Source organism: Perca flavescens, chromosome 22 (genome assembly GCF_004354835.1).
Source record: "Perca flavescens isolate YP-PL-M2 chromosome 22, PFLA_1.0, whole genome shotgun sequence".
NCBI lineage: Eukaryota > Metazoa > Chordata > Actinopteri > Perciformes > Percidae > Perca > Perca flavescens.
The window spans coordinates 24,501,204-24,518,703 of record NC_041352.1 but is presented as its reverse complement, the minus strand read 5'-3'; the positions used below and the strand labels follow the sequence as shown (position 1 = coordinate 24,518,703).

At 42.0% G+C, this 17,500-nt stretch overlaps 1 protein-coding gene across 2 annotated transcripts in view; it reads left to right on the top strand.

Annotated features, from left to right (window-relative positions):
* Positions 1–17,500, top strand: part of rps6ka3b (ribosomal protein S6 kinase, polypeptide 3b) — a 61,443-nt gene that overhangs the window by 25,262 nt on the left and 18,681 nt on the right. For both annotated transcript variants that reach the window (XM_028569400.1, XM_028569401.1), the window contains 4 exons: positions 12,989–13,105; positions 14,529–14,610; positions 16,932–17,012; positions 17,187–17,266. In XM_028569400.1, the coding sequence (XP_028425201.1) occupies positions 12,989–13,105; positions 14,529–14,610; positions 16,932–17,012; positions 17,187–17,266 (360 nt within the window). The remainder of the gene's footprint in view (positions 1–12,988; positions 13,106–14,528; positions 14,611–16,931; positions 17,013–17,186; positions 17,267–17,500) is intronic.

Sequence of the window (17,500 nt, the reverse complement as noted above, 5' to 3'; positions counted from 1 at the left end):
GTAGTAAACATTGTGGTTTTCTACAATTTTAAGCACTTTTGTCGTTGTTGTAACCAAATGAAGAAGTCGTACACATAGCACTGTATACTGCTACCTATAGGCATGTCTCTACAGTCTTATTAGGAGTTAAACATAGCACTGTATACTGCTACCTATAGACATGTCTCTACAGTCTTATTAGGAGTTAAACATAGTGCTGTATACTGCTACCTATAGACATGTCTCTACAGTCTTATTAGGAGTTAAACATAGTGCTGTATACTGCTACCTATAGACATGTCTCTACAGTCTTATTAGGAGTTAAACATAGTGCTGTATACTGCTACCTATAGACATGTCTCTACAGTCTTATTAGGAGTTAAACATAGTGCTGTATACTGCTACCTATAGACATGTCTCTACAGTCTTATTAGGAGTTAAACATAGTGCTGTATACTGCTACCTATAGACATGTCTCTACAATCTTATTAGGAGTTAAACATAGTGCTGTATACTGCTACCTATAGACATGTCTCTACAGTCTTATTAGGAGTTAAACATAGTGCTGTATACTGCTACCTATAGACATGTCTCTACAGTCTTATTAGGAGTTAAACATAGTGCTGTATACTGCTACCTATAGACATGTCTCTACAGTCTTATTAGGAGTTAAATACCGCCTCATTAGTTATTTTGTAGCTTGTGCAGCTGAAATTGGCTAGAGACGCTCTGTTGCTATATGACAACAATGGCCGAGTCCTGAGCAGAAAGCAGAGCAGTAGCCTACCCGCGGTTATTCGTTTTTTCGACACGGATGTGATGTCACACTCGAGCTACTAGTCGCGATTACAAGACAAAAAGAACGCACCATTAATCCTATTAATACAATTCCACTGAAAGATGTGAAACATTTTGACAGGACAGCTAGGTGAGAAAGGGGAGAGAGAGAGGGAAGACATGCAGGAAATAGTCACAGGTCAGACTTCAACCCTGGACATCTGCGTCGAGGCACAAACCTCTCAGTATATGTGCGCCTGCTCTACCCACTGAACCAACGGCCGGGCTACGAAGGTAGCGGTAGCTTTACATAAATATTTTTTTCTACTACTATGGGCCAAAAGTTAACATAGAAACGATTAGAGATACATTTAAATGACCTCTGTAAACGGTGCCCTGCTGGTAGGTTTTACAACTTGACCTACTTTCACTTAAGTACGGTGCAGTAAAATCAATCAGATGTCCGTGATCTGCGTATCGACAGTACAGTGGGACGTCTGCCTTCAACAGAGCGACAGTAATAACCTAACATACCATCATTACTGAGTTTAAACTACATTCACGGTTATGTTTGCACTGAATAACGCATTCAATGAACAGAAAGATAACTCTTTGGTGGACATCACAATGGTGGCTCTCCATCGTGATGTCGGCCAGCCATCACAATGAACGATGATATTGTCCATCGGCACAACCCTATTCCCCATGCACATAAGTAAAGGATGATGTTCACTAGTCTCGCTTTGCCAGACCCTCCTCCAAAGCATGCTGAAGGAGGGTCTGTCTAGTCCACACAGCATTCTGGGATGGGAGAAAAACGTGCTCTGGTTTATTGGCATTTCTTTAAACCAATCGCAATCGTGCTAAGCACCGGAGATAAGCCACGGTGCCTCTGCAAAATAGCCTCGGGAAGGAACTTGTTTTGGTGGAACATGTGTACGTTCGTTTTAGTCGTGCGAGAGAAAACTCAGATTGGACAGATAGTCTAGCTAGCTGTCTGGATTTACCCTGCAGAGATCTGAGGAGCAGTTAACCATAGTCCTCACAAATCCACCGTAGTCTAGAACGGACTAGACTAGACTATATATTCACTAGATAGCTAATAGGGAAGGTTTTTAAACTAAATGTCAGTCATAACATTTATATGATTTTGACAGATACAAACAGGGGACCTTATTTTAAGTGACAACACGTTAATGTATTTGTGAAATAGATCCTCTACTTCAAAACATTTCTGTGTGTGTGTGTGTGTGTGTGTGTGTGTGTGTGTGTGTGTGTGTGTGTGTGTGTGTGTGTGTGTGTGTGTGTGTGTGTGTGTGTGTGTGTGTGTGTGTGTGTGAGGGCAGTTGGGGGATTCACGTTACCTCTTCCCTCGATGCTCTGTAACGCTGACGTGTCCTAAGATATTCACCTCACACCAGACACTACTGCAGGGTTTTTCCTGACTCAGATTGGACCTTTTGGTGGGTGGGGGGGGGGGGGCATGCAGTTATTTGGTCAATTGCTATTAAACACATTCGAAGAGGAATTGAATTGCTATTTTTCCTCTCAATTATCATTGTGGTGCTGTTGATTTTCCTTTGGGGGCTGGCTTAAACCTCTTTGGGGGCTTATTCCTCCATGCAGGAATAACCCTGTACTGTACTGGTTTGGACTGGTTGTTGTTGTTGTTGTTGACAAAATCCAGTGTTGGAAGAAGTATTCAGATCCTTTACTTAGGTAAAAGTAGAAAGACCATAATCTAAAATGACTTAATTAAAAGTAAAAGTCCTACATTCGAAATGTTACTTATGTAAAATTACATTTTTTAGACATTTCATCATTATTATTATTGTGTCTGCGTCACATCTATCAAACAGTGTGGGGGAGGTTAAATGTAGTGCATTAGGAAGCAAATGAGGAGTGTTTCTCAACTAAGTATCAGTAATAAAGTCATATAATGTACATGATATGGACAGATAGACACAGGGCACCTTGGGGTCAGAACTGAAATTATAAATGTCTCTGTTTCACTGACTAAAAGATTCAAGTTGGTGTTTTGAAATAAAAGTAAATCAACTTGTGCTGCAACGATTCGTCGATTAATCGATTAGACAATGCACCAACAACTATTTTTAATGATTGCCGTTAAAGTCATTACAAGTAGAGATGCTAACACCTAGTAGGGTGGCAGTAGCTCAGTCAGTAGGGAGCTGGGTTCTCTTGTTTTGGTGGACCGCCTCCTGGGCACTGCCAAGGTGTTCTTGAGCAAGGCACCGAACCCCCAACTGCTTGGGGCGCCTTTCCATGGGCAGCTCCCCCTCTCTGACAGCTCTCCATTAGTGCATGTGTAGGTAATGAGCATGTGTGTGTAATTCAGGCCTGTGTGTAATAACCACAGAGTGAAAAACATTGTAATTTCCCTTTGTGGGATTAATAAAGTATACATTATTATTATTATTATTATTATTATTATTATTATTATTATTATTATTATTATTATTATATTATTCTTTAAGCTTCTCAAATGTGAGGATTTGCTGCTTTTTTATACAAGTTTATATTTAGTACAATACATCTTTAATACAGAAATATCAACTTTAAACATTGCGAAAGGCTGCGACATATCCCAACAGACACTCAGAGATGTTTTGAGTTAGTTGAAAAAGTCTGTTCTTCTGATTGACCCTCTACGCTTGAAGTGTAACTGTCGTTCTGTTTTTTTAGTGCTGCCTTTTATGTTCAATTCGATGTTCAATTTGTTCAATTAAATAATGTTGGAAATGATTTCCTTTTGTTTGTTTTAAGTTCACCAAGCAACTTGTTGTATTTTAGCAGAATATCGAAAGCCTCAGAACTGAGTAGACTTTCATATCTGTTTTATTTATCCACGTAATATCGTTATCGCACAACGCGTATTTTCCACGTATCGTGCAGCCCTAGTTTTTAATAAAGTCATTATATATAATATTAATTATACTAAGATGAGGTACACCTTATCGATCCCCAGCGGGACAATTCATAGTCAGTTTGCAGATTGGGACTCAGAGTGATTCATGTTTTTCACCGACATTTGCATGTTGAAAACTTTGAGTGAGTGAGTGTGAATGTGTGAAAATAGAAGTGGGAGTTCTCCTCCTTGTGGTATTTAGTCATTGGTCGGTCGGAGAGTTATGTGACTGCGGAGTGAACGGGGATCTCCATGACACCTGATGGAAACATTGGGTGAGAGGTTACAGCTGCATGTTAGTGGAGAAGGGAGGAGTGGGTGGAGGGTTGGGGGGGGGATCCCGCTTCCCATCCCAATTTGGATCTGTGCCCCCCCCCCCCCCCCCCTCCCTTTCCTCCGGGTATCCCCTCACACTGACTCACACTTGTTTGCCTGTCCCAGTCCGAGGCATTCGCTGCCACACTGTCGCTCCGACAACTCCAGGCTCCTCAAGTTCCTCGAGTTCACTTAGTGATGACGCGCCGCACGGTGGAGGCTGAGCCGGCAAAGTGCGTGTGCTCCGTCGGCGGCCTCGTCAGGGCGCTGAGGAGCCGGCTGAAGGCGCTCCGCCGCCTTCTGATGCTCGCCGGGACGGACGGCAGCCGCCAGCAGCCGGCCCGGACTTTTGAAAACGGCCGCTGGGAGCAAACTAGAAAAAATAGGGGGACAGTAATAGGATGTTGTGGACCAGAACACTCCAGTATGGAGAGAGTGAGTACTGTGGGTAGTCCTGTGTGTGTGTGTGTGTGTGTGTGTGTGTGTGTGTGTGTGTGTGTGTGTGTGTGTGTGTGTGTGTGTGTGTGTGTGTGTGTGTGTGTGTGTGTGTGTGTGTGTGTGTGTGTGTGTGTGTGTGTGAGTGAAGCTGCTACTTTAGTTTGTGTCTGTGCATCTTTTCAGTGTCACTCTACAAGTCAGAAAACAACAGATCAGCATTCATGAAATGTAAATAAGATATATTTATCTTTTGTTGACTTAAAGCAGTCGCTCCAACTGGTTTTACTGGTCTAATGGCAGCCACAAAACCGAGATGATGAGGTAGATGTATTGTGAGTTTCGGCTTTCGGGGCTGTTGTGCTAACATGAATGATGCAATGGTATTCAGATCCTTTACTTGAGTAATAGTACTAATACCACACTATAAAAAATAGGGCTGCCCCCTCTTAGTCGACTAATCGGCTGCTTTAGTCTTAGTCAACTAAGATTTCTTTGGTAGATTAGTCCTGTTTTATGCTTTTTCATGCTGAACGACTACAGGGCTTTTAGTTATAGTGCATTTACCTCTGAATTCAGAAGCCGGAATGGTGTCAAGTTAAATGCGTTCAATTTAGGGCTGGGCGATATGGAGAAAATCAGATATCACGATATTCTTGACCAAATACCTCGATATCGATATTGCGGCGATATTCTAGGGTTGATAATTGGTGCTTTCACAACATATCTTCACACTTAGATTTTAGATAAATAATTATCAGTAATGTGGACATAACGTTTAAGTGGGGAAAAGGCAAATAATAGAACAGCTAGAACAGTCTGGTAGGTTCAGAAAAGTACATCACTTTACTGTAATGCAGCCTTTAAAACCAAGAAAAGACACTTATATCATATCAGGATATTACGATATCCAAAATCTAAGACGATATCTAGTCTCGTATCACGATATAGATATAATATCGATATATTGCCCAGTTCTAGTTCAATATGCAAGTCAGATTTTTCATTGTGGGGTTAACTCTAGCCAGGTTAGCAATACCAGTAGTTAGACAAGGCATTACGCTGATTTTTGTGCTTACAAACAGCGTTAACAACATGTCCCACAGATAGAAGTTGGACAAGCCTGTGGGCATTTCCGCCTTTAATTGATAGGACAGCCTAGACGTGAAAGGGTAGAGAGAGAGAGAGAGGGGGAAAACATGCAGGAAAGTGTCGCAGGTCAGATCCGAACCCTGGGCCTCTGCGCTGAGGAACAACCCTCCACACATGGGCGCGCGCCCCACCAACCGAGCCTCCTGGGCGCCCCCCCTTGTGCAAAAATTTTAATCTGTAAAGTAACTAAAGCTGTCGGATGAATAGTAGTGGAGTAGAAGTATAAAGTTGCATGAAAAGACAATACTCAAGTAAAGTACAAGCACCTCACATTTGTATTTAAGTACAGTACTTGAGTAAATGTAGTTAGTTTCTTTTCTTAGTTCTGGTGTCAGATCAGGAAGCATAAAAAAGGAACTGGTTGAGTTGGAGGTTTTTATGTCTGTCCGTCAGCTGTAACCAGATGGCACACAGAATCATTTTTCATTTGTTTATTCTGGGGGAAAATCTTTTCTTTCAAATCTGTGGACTGCATAGGAATCATAGAAAAGTACAGCAAACATTCTCCAAAGTCACAAAACAGGAATATTGTGTAATGTGTGTGTGTGTGTGTGTGTGTGTGTGTGTGTGTGTGTGTGTGTGTGTGTGTGTGTGTGTGTGTGTGTGTGTGTGTGTGTGTGAAGTTTCCTGTTACCACTACCATCATCCTCTCTAACACTGACGTGTCCTAAGATATGCACCGTTAATCAGACGCTACTGTTCTGGATTTGACTGGTTGACAAAACGCAGTATTTTAAATCCTCAAATCATACTCAGTAAAAGTAGAAATACTATACTCTAAGTACCTCACATGTTGGAAAATCTAGAGCAGATAATAAGTGAATAAATAACACTGACAGAGCTTTACAAAACATGCTAAAGAAGTCCACCGGAGACTAGTCTCGCATTGCCCAGACCCTCCTCCACAGCGCTGCGGAGGAGGGTGAGAGAAAACTCATATTGGACAGATAGTCTAGATAGCTGTCTGGATTTACCCTGCAGAGATCTGAGGAGCAGTTAACCATAGTCCTCATAAATCAGCCGGAGGTTAGAACGCCAAAACAAAGAAAGAGGAAGGGGACGGGACATCCGGCCGAAAATGTGGGACACCCGGCAGAACCTGAATTATCCTATAAATGAAACGTGGTCGATATAGACTAACTGGAGACCAAATACAACCATTAGATCTGAGGAAAAGTCATAGTTTTGATGCTCACATTGATTTCCCATTCATTCAGTAGGGCTGCCACCTCTTAGTCGATTAGTCGACTAATCGGTCGTTTTGGTCTTAGTCGACTAAGATTTCTTTATTCGATTAGTCATTTTTTATGCTGATTCATGCTTAATTATTTATTTCAGGAAACTTCTGAGCACATTTATGGTAAACACAAGATTTAAATCTGTGCTTTTGAAGGATTAATTGTGGAGAAACTCAGTTTTACAGATGGTTAATTAACTACATTTATATTGTGCTTTTCTAGTCTTAACCACCTCTCAAAGCGCACAGCTCTGTCAATTAAATCAACTAATCGATTAGTCGACAAAATCCTATAAGTGTTAGTCGACTAAGAATATCTTTAGTCGAGGACAGCCCCATCCTTCAGTGTAGTGGCGCCCAAATCGTCTTGGGTGCTGCTGCGGAAAACCCTGGTCTGAAAAGTACTCCCATTACAAGTTATAGTCCTGCATGTACTTAAAGTACTCGCGAGCAGCTGAGAGTTTTACAAATACTTGACAATAAGTTTATCTCCCTGCAGTCAGACACACACAGAGATTTCTCCGTCTGACCAGCAGTTAAAAAAATGTGTGCACAGTTGACGATAATTTAATTTGATGTGTGTAATGTGTCCGATGGGGAGGTCTGCTGCTGCGTGCAGAGCAGTGTAACAACATAACGAGGCCTCTTAATTAGTTTTGATGGCGGACAGACGATGCGCAGCGTTGCAGGGCTGCTGTGCTGCGTCCTCTCCAGCTGTGTTACCGATGGCTCAGTGGAGACCTGTTAACCTCGCTGTACGTTTGTCCGTTTTAGTAACCCAGCCGTCGGTAAAGATATCGGGGTACATTTTTACCTAAGAATGACTGCTGCACATTTTATGATGTATTTATTATAAATGTGAGCCTATTTGGGGAAAAATGTAATGAAATAAATCTAGCTAAAAGCCCAAGGTGGCGTTCCTCAAATGTTTACTGTCACAGAGGAGGGAAGCTAGAACAATATTCACATTCAAGAAGCTGGACTCACATGATTTTTTTTATGTAACAACTAATCGATTAATTAGTTTCATCTTTGCAGCTCGAATTACAGATCTCGGAGTGTGCGTTGCCAAAAACGCACAAAGAAAGTCCGACATTAACTTTCAAACTGCCAAATCAGTTTTAGCTATAGGTGTCGTGATGAATTACAGGAGCTAAGTCTTTTGAAAGATGGAAAAGAACAGGACAAAATCAAGACATGACATGATGAAAACTGATATAATACAATCCAAAGCTCCAGAACGGCTTCTAAACACAACATCAACTGCTGTTTCCCAGATCACGAATAAAGCTAGAAGCTTAGTTACTTTCTTTGTTACGTTCTCTGTTTACTGACCAATCCAAAGCTCAGACACAGGATTCAATATGACAATTTGTTTTAGCCGCAAACTAGATTAACATCCTAAATTTACCACCAGCAGTGACATGTTTTTTTTCTTTTTCCTTTCGGTGTGTGGGATGTGAATTTACTTTATTAATGAGCGGAAGAGTCAGCTCGGAAGCTGTGCATGTGTGTTTGAATGTCTGCACAAGTGAGATGGAAATAAATGCTAACCGGTGCAATAAAAGGTTAGAGAGGCAGGTAAAGTGTATATGTGGGCGTGTGCAGGTGTGTGTATGCATGTGTTATTTTGTGTGTGCGTGTATGCATGTGTACGTGTGTATGTGTGTGCATTTGTGTGTGTGTGTGTGTGTGTGTGAGTGTGAGTGTGAGTGTGAGTGTGTGTGTGTGTGTGTGTGTGTGTGTGTGTGTGTGTGTGTGTGTGTGTGTGTGTGTGTGTGTGTGTGTGTGTGTGTGTGTGTGTGTGTGTGTGTGTGTGTATGTGTGTGTGTAGGCTTATTTAAATATATTCGTGGGGTCCAAAAAGCGGGAGTCCAGTGTACTTGTGGGGTCCCGACAGCTTTGTGGGGCCAAAATGCTGGTCCCCACAAGTTTAAAGGGCTGTTTGAGACTTGGTTTTGGGATTAGGGATAGAATTAGGTTATGGTTAGGGTGAGGGTAAGGGTTAAGGTTAGTCATTTAGTTGTGATGGTTAAGGTTAGGGTAAGGGTTAAGGTTAGGCATTTAGTTGTGATGGTTAAGGTTAGGGTAAGGGTTAAGGTTAGGCATTTAGTTGTGATGGTTAAGGTTAGGGTAAGGGTTAAGGTTAGGCATTTAGTTGTGATGGTTAAGGTTAGGGTAAGGGTTAAGGTTAGGCATTTAGTTGTGATGGTTAAGGTTAGGGTAAGGGTTAAGGTTAGGCATTTAGTTGTGATGGTTAAGGTTAGGGTAAGGGTTAAGGTTAGGCATTTAGTTGTGATGGTTAATGTTAGGGTAAGGGTTAAGGTTAGGCATTTAGTTGTGATGGTTAATGTTAGGGTAAGGGTTAAGGTTAGGCATTTAGTTGTGATGGTTAAGGTTAGGGTAAGGGTTAAGGTTAGGCATTTAGTTGTGATGGTTAATGTTAGGGTAAGGGTTAAGGTTAGGCATTTAGTTGTGATGGTTAAGGTTAGGGTAAGGGTTAAGGTTAGGCATTTAGTTGTGATGGTTAAGGTGAGGGTAAGGGAATGCTTATGGGAATGCATTATGTCAAACCTGTGTGTGGGTCCCCACAAAGATAGTGCCCCAAACCTGTGTGTGTGTGTGTGTGTGTGATAACATGTGTGTGTGTGTGTGTGTGTGTGTGTGTGTGTGTGTGTAACATGTGTGTGTGTGTGTGTGTGTGTGTGTGTGTGTGTGTGTGTGTGTGTGTGTGTGTGTGTGTGTGTGTGTGTGTGTGTGTGTGTGTGTGTGTGTACATGTGGTGATAACATGTGTGTGTGTGTGTGTGTGTGTGTGTGTGTGTGTGTGTGTGTGTGTGTGTGTGTGTGTGTGTGTTTCTGAGCACAGGTGCGGGGTTAGCAGTTTTAATCCGTGTGATTAAGAGGTGCTACATGAGCATCCTGTCGCTTCGGCTCTGATCCTCCATCTGTGGTCTGACTCACACTCAATAACACACATGAAAATTCAACATTCCTCATCAACTCCTCATCTTTTCAAACATTTCACAATCCATGTTCTCAGACGGTCAGCAGCATCCCAACTCTGTTTTGTTGTTTGCTCGGCAGCTGCTTTGGGGCTCTCAGCGTCGGGCTGCGCTCAGCGTCGGGCTTCGCCTGATGGAGGAATCTAATTTACATACGGCGGTTTGATGTTTTATACTCAATGCTGATGACATGCAGAGTGAGGCTGTTTTTGTTTTTTGATACCCTTACATTAACAAATATGAACATGTTTTTCTACAAAACCCATAGCTGTCAAGGTTGTTTTAACACAAAAAAGATGTAGGAGAAGCTTGCCTCAACAAAATTCAGTCTAAAATTGGCCACATTTTGATTTAAATCTAAACTATCTGATCAAAGACTCATTTAACAACATCTCCATCAGCTTTCAAAACTCAACCCATTTAGTCTGGCACCAAAAAGTTTGAGGTTCCATAACTGGCGCAAGCAGAGAGGATTAGGAAACTATACCTGTATTTTCATTTTCTGCTCCTTCATACATCGACTCCACTATCTGTCAGAGGGAAATACTGTTCTTTTTAATCCACTACATTTATCTGACAGCTACAGTATGTAGTTACATTTCAGACTAAGATTTTCAATTAATTTATAAACGTTATAAAGTAGATTAGAAAAAGTAGAAACTCCCCATCATCAGTGTATTTAGTGGGTACAATTAGTTTTCATTGATATTGTGTTTAATGAAAAGCCATATAGGAAATGTGAGGAGAAATATAGCCCACAGTGATGCAAAAATAATCCAAAATAATGTTAATATATGTTATATAGAACGGCCCCTTTGAGTGTGCTAAATGTTTAGTGCACTGAAAGGGGCCATTGTGCAATACAAGTGCTTTTATTTTTGATGCTTTAAGTAGATTTAGCTGATAACTTTTTGACTTTTAAAGGCAGGACTTTTACTTGTAATGTAGTATTTTGTAGTGAGTTTTTGGTACTTTTGCTTCAGTAAAGTATGTGAATATGTAAAACTTGGTGTAAAGCACATATGGCTGCACCCATCGCTGCAGTCTGACCTTGTCCCACGAGGAAGAGACGGAGAGAATAAGAAAAAGAGAGGTGCAAACCACAGAGGAGAGGTGAGAACGGTTCAGATAAAGATACGAAAAGCGAGAGAAAGTGGGAGGGATGGAGGGAAGCGTAGATGTCTCGGAGGGAAAGAGAAAGTGGGAGAGAGAGGTAGACACAGGCGAGGAGAGAGAGAACGACAGAGGGAGGGAGAAGTGTTCAGCTGGCGCCGTCTCCATCCTGTAGCCTCGCAGATAATGCACAGGAGCATGTTGGCGCCACAGAGCCTGAGCCGTAGTCGGGACTACAGGACCCACAATGCACTGGGACGCCCGGAAGCCAGCAGGTCACCCACCTGGGAAGTACAGGTACGGAGGAAAGAGAAGCAAGGAGGAAAAAGCTGGACAGAGAATGACGAGAGAGAGAGAAAGGATGGATTGGGCAGCGCAGAGCAGAGAGGAGGATAGGATATGTAGTCTGGATGTGTTTACTTGTTTGGTTTATTGCTTCAATATCCAGAGTACACAAAGCTAGGAAGCTTTGAAAATAGTTTGAAGGAGGGAGGGTGTCACTGAGTACAGTCACACAGTATGGTATCATTAGTCACTCAGCAGCTACAGCGGGAAGCAGGTATTGGGGGTGGCTCCATGACAACCGTGCATCCATATGTTTGTGTGTGTGTGTATGTGTGTTTTGTGGTTTCCCACTGAGCGGATGACGAACATTAGGGAACCTGTTGTGTAATTCACTGAGATGAGAACAAGACACAAACGACAACAAAAACATGATCACACACTGACATCGCTGCTCTACAGTATAGGATGTTGTGTTTGGGATTTTGTGAACTGCGTTTCCCAGAATCCATTTCATTATAAAACGCCCGGAGAACCCCGCCTGAGCTTGCTGCATCCAGCTGTTGTTGTATGTGAGTGTGGGAGAGAGAAACATGAGACTTCACTTAGCGGAGAAACCAGAACTGCTACCTCTGAGTCAGTTAGTCGTCATATTTTATGCATTTTTCACGCTGAGTGACTTTTGTCCGAGAAACGTACGAGCACATCTCTGGTAAACACAAGATTTTAAGTGGTGCTTTTGCATGATTCTTTGTGGAGAAACTCAGTTGCACAGATCGTTGAATAAATCAACTAATCAATTAGTCGACAAAATCTTATGAGTGTTAGTCTGCTAAGGATTTCTTTAATCAAAGACAGCCCAAGGAGAAACTTAACCCGTCTTGCGGCTCACTGCCTGCAATGCATTCTGGTCTATTGAGGCTAAAAATAGTTCTTCAAATGGGTCTGTAAAGGTCCTTGTGTAATTTCTAATGTCACCTATTATTGGTGAATTAAAAAGCACTAACTATTCAGTTCAATTCAATTTTATTTATAGTATCAAATCATAACATATCAGTATCACACTATCAGTAGGGCTGGGCGATATGGAGAAAATCAAATATCACGATATTTTTGACCAAATACCTCGATATTGATACCGCAACGATATTGTAGTGTTGACTATTGGTGCTTTCACAAAATATTTACACAATGAGATTTTTGATGAATAATCATCAGTTATGTGGATATAATGACTAAGTGGGTAAAGGGAAATAATAGAACAGCTAGAACAGTCTGGTAAGTTCAGAAAAGTCCATCACTTTACTGTAATGCAGCCTTTAAAACCAGGAAAAGACTACACTTATGTCATATCACGATATTACGATATCCAAAATCTAAGACGATATCTAGTCTCATATCACAATATCGATATAATATCGATATATTGCCCAGCTGAAACTATCAGTGATGTTTACAAAACTCTTTATTTGCACAAGTTGCTTAAATGATAAATTATACCTTGTTTGTAGCCAAAAGTATGTGGACACCCCTGAGTACATACTTGGGCAAAAAGTCTTTGTTCCAATGACAGGACATTTTAATGCAATGATATTTTAGATCAGTGGTTACCAACCAACCTTTTCTGAGAGGTCACCAGTAATTTTTTGAATTTTACCAAGAACTTCAAATGTGTATTATTGATATAATCCACCGCAGACAAGTTAATAGTTTAAAGAATGTAATAATGACGATCTGGACACTGTTGTGTGTGTGTGTGTTACAGGATGACGTGCCAATCAAGGAGATCAATATCACTCATCACGTGAAGGAGGGATCAGAGAAGGCCGACCCGCGACAGTTCGAGCTCCGCAAAGTCCTGGGACAAGGTTCTTTTGGCAAGGTGTGTGTGTGTGTGTGTTTATATATACTGTCAGTGCTTTTGTGTGTGAGTGGGCTTTAAGTGTGTGTGTGTGTGTGTAAACGTGGGTTTTCATTTCCACTGAAATCCCTGTAATGTTTCCCTTGCGATTGTGTTTTTTGAGAGCTCGTTGCCATGGAGACGGCAGGTTGAGGGCCCTTCACACTCCCGCTCCGTATCACCGTCTTTATGAATGAACAATTAGCCTCCAGCTTGGGCGCCGTGTGTGTGTGTGTGTGTGTGTGTGTTTGTGTGTGTGTGTGTGTGTGTGTTTCTGTTTATGTTAATTTCCGTAAGTGTTACCTAGAAATGAAAGGAGGCTAACCTAAACAAACTTCAACACACACACACACACACACACACACACACACACACACTAGAGTGCGGATCAGGCTGCATTTTTCTGTCCGAGCCCGGCCCGCGTCCGACAGGCATTAAGATATTTATGTCGGAGCCCGACCCAGTTAAAATCTCGTTTTTTTCTCATACTAATGACACGTGTACGTTTGTTTGTGTCGAAAGCTTTTATTAAGCAACTGTAGGAAGGCGCAAGGGGGGTAAGCTTCGCTTCAGAACTAGAACCTCCTATGGCGCCATTTTGATGCTACAAAACAAACACCTCCCGTTAGCATCCCATTGACTCCCATTCATTTTGAAGTCACTTGACAGTGAATAACTTTACATCTGAAGCGTTTAAAGACTCTATTTATCCGATGTTTATTTCTAAAGAAACACAACAATGTATAAAAGGCTCCATTACCTTGTAGCTCACGTTATGGCTCCGTAGCAGACGCTTTTATAAAAATAAGCTAACGATTGTGTCACATAGTAGAGGAATTACCGTATAGTACAGGAGAAGCTCGCAGGCAGTTTCGCCTTACATTAGCTGTTTAGGTTTAATTACTAATGTTAACTAGCATGTTAGTGATCAGTAATTAGCCTGTGTCTATGTTATCTCCTTACATATACCTACGCTCTCCGTCTCTGTAAGATTGGGAATGATTGAGATTTCTCTCGGCACAGCTACCAGAAGACTTCACACTTTCAGACACGTTGCTCACGTCACATTTACGTTGTCTCTCTCAGTTGGAGGCTGCGCATTAACCCTAGCACTCACCGGAAAAGTGACTTCTCATATCCTTCACTGGTCTCCGTCCAGAGACACGGGATCTGTTGGTTAATTTTATATACTGTCTATGGGAAGGCGTTCAGAAATGTCAACAGATGAGCGCATCAGCGCACAAAGGGCAACAAGCGCACGTTAACGCAGCACCTACATAATACGCTTTTTTAAATTTAAAATGTTCAATGCCTTATCGCACCGATGTGACCAAGCTCATAATTTCTAAATATCTGAAAACAGAAATAATGCATCAGCGATTGATTGTTTTGTGTGTGTGTTCAGGTGTTTCTGGTGAGGAAAGTCACAGGGCCAGACGCCGGTCAGCTGTACGCCATGAAAGTCCTGAAGAAAGCTACGCTAAAAGGTACGAAGAGAGATAAAAAGACTGTCCCTCAAGAAATTATACATTTGTCAATTAAGAAAAATGCAATTTCACATCATTTTCAACTATTACTATTTATGTATCTGTCTCTAAAACATTGGAAAAGCTAGAGCAGGTAATAAATAAATAACACTCAAAAAGCTTAAAGACAGAATTTGCTAAAGAAGTCCAACTACAATCACTAGATCTGAGAAAAGTAATTTAGTTACTAGTAGTAGTAGTGGTAGTAGTTTTGGCTTTAGGTGGTGCCCAAAAATGTCTTGGATTCTGCCTTATAGTGGCAGGGAAAACCCTGTCTCAGACGATAAATCTATATTTTCCTTATTGTCAACAAATCCCGTGAAAAATACCAAAACCAACTGTGAATGAATGTACTACCAAATACCGTTTGTGTATCACAGCCTGCTATATCTTCTCCCTCGTCGAGAGCACAAAATGTAGATTAATCTGCTGGTGAAAATAATCCCCAACAAACACACATTTCCTCCTGTTTTTTAGTTTTTTTTTAGTGCTGTCAAACAATTAAAATATTTAACTGCGATTAATCGCATTAATATCATAGTTGATTCGCAATGAATCGCACATTTTTATCTATTCTAAATGTCCCTTGATTTCTTTTTGTCCCATTGCTCGGCCATCAGCTGTGTGTTTGGTCATCAGCTGTGTGCTCGGCCATCAGCTGTGTGTTTGGCCATCAGCTGTGTGCTCGGCCATCAGCTGTGTGCTTGGCCATCAGCTGTGTGTTTGGTCATCAGCTGTGTGCTCGGCCATCAGCTGTGTGTTTGGCCATCAGCTGTGTGCTCGGCCATCAGCTGTGTGTTTGGCCATCAGCTGTGTGTTTGGCCATCAGCTGTGTGTTTGGCCATCAGCTGTGTGTTTGGCCATCAGCTGTGTGCTCGGCCATGAGCTGTGTGTTTGGTCATCAGCTGTGTGCTCGGCCATCAGCTGTGTGTTTGGTCATCAGCCATCAGCTGTGCGCTCGTCATCAAGTGGTATTTCAGACTGAACTTGCTGCGATGATAGCTCAGTTCACAACGACAAAACACACACAGATCACTTTGGTCTTGTCAATGGAACCATTTGGCAACTTTTTAAAAGTAAACTTTCCATTCAGAATCTTACTGGCATCCATTTCAGCGTAATATGTATTCGTGTCTAAACGACATATAAACATCTTTTCTTATTCTATTTTGCCTGGAAACGCTGCCAACACGCTTGCATGTCGCATGAAAAATAGGCGTCGGTCTTATTTTCTAGCATGCACGCGTTTTTTGGCGCGGCTCGAGCCACACCTGAGACGTGCGTGTCACGCAGGCGGTGTGTAAGCTCTAACCCGTTACCATGGGAGCCGAAATAAAAACGGACACGCCACGCAGCTGACACGCTCACGCCACGCATCCAGTGTGTAACCGCCCAAGGAAAGGTTGACATATCAACATCAATTTGTCAGCTGACCCCTTGACAGAATACCTAATTTTCTCTAATAAAATACAACATGTCCCTTACCCATCGCGCAAACGTTGGGGGATTACAATCTTTACACCTAACTTTATTCTTTTAAGAAAAAAGCAGCAGGTGTGATATTTTTTTTTAAACCGTTTTGTTTTTATTTGAAATTCATGTCATATAGATTGATGCCGGCCTTATCCTTTTTAAAGGTGAAGTCATGTTACAGGTGGAACAAATGCAAGACAAAAGAAAGATGCATGTGGTTGATTTCTATGTGAATCCAGTTCATGAACGTAGAAGAGAAACTAAAAGAGGCACTAAGTCGTCTGTACTTTTCAGGTGTGTTGGTTTAGCTGTCATCGCCCAAAATGGAATTTCACGCCTTAACATGAGACCAGACAGAGATACAAAGAGCTGAAGAAGTGTAGGCAGAGAGGAAGAGGAGTGCATTCCTAAAGTGACATCTTAAAGTCGAGTCACACACCACCTGCCGGTGGAAAGAAATACAACATGCTTCTTCCTCTCCTCTCGGGGTCAAAATCCTTTCTTTTTCTGTTTAATTTCTTGTTGCTGACTTTCTCTCGCTCTTATCGTGATTCGGTTACTCATCTACTCATCTGCTGCCATTTTGAGATCTCTCCAGCCAAAACGGAAAAACCACATAAGGGAGGCTGTTTTATTTTGGCTTCTACACTAAGTGCTTTATCTGGTGATTAATGTGTTTCTCTCTCTCTCTCTCTCTCTCTCTCTCTCTCTCTCTCTCTCTCTCTCTCTCTCTCTCTCTCTCTCTCTCTCTCTCTCTCTCTCTCTCTCTCTCTCTCTCTGTGTGTGTATATATGTGTGTGTGTTTCCAGTGCGTGACCGGGTCAGGACAAAGATGGAGAGAGACATCCTGGTGGAGGTCAACCATCCCTTCATCGTCAAACTGCACTACGGTGAGTCGACCAATAACAGACCACCAGAACAGATGAGTCACCAGCGCCGCGCCGGCCAATCAGAACTCCTTACTCTGTTTTTAAGCAGGCAACAGACCTCCCAGTGGAAATGTTCAGCAAGCAGGAAACTTGCCAGATCTAATCTCAGTTCTTTTTCCTCCCCCCCCCTACCAGCGTTTCAGACGGAGGGGAAGCTCTACCTGATCCTGGACTTCCTCCGAGGAGGAGATCTCTTCACCCGTCTCTCTAAGGAGGTAACTCCTCTCCAACTGAGATTTTCGATGTTGAAACTTTTTCATTTTTATTTTCCATTCGTCCACTGCACACCGGTGTTTAATAACCAATCTGGGAAACTCAGACCTCTATAAGGGAATAAACAATGTGGTTCACGAAGAATGAACTTCTGTGCCTTCCCTTTCACGTCTGCTGAGTTCAACAGTGATTTTACTCTGGTTTATACACAATGACTCAACTTATTTGCATGAAAA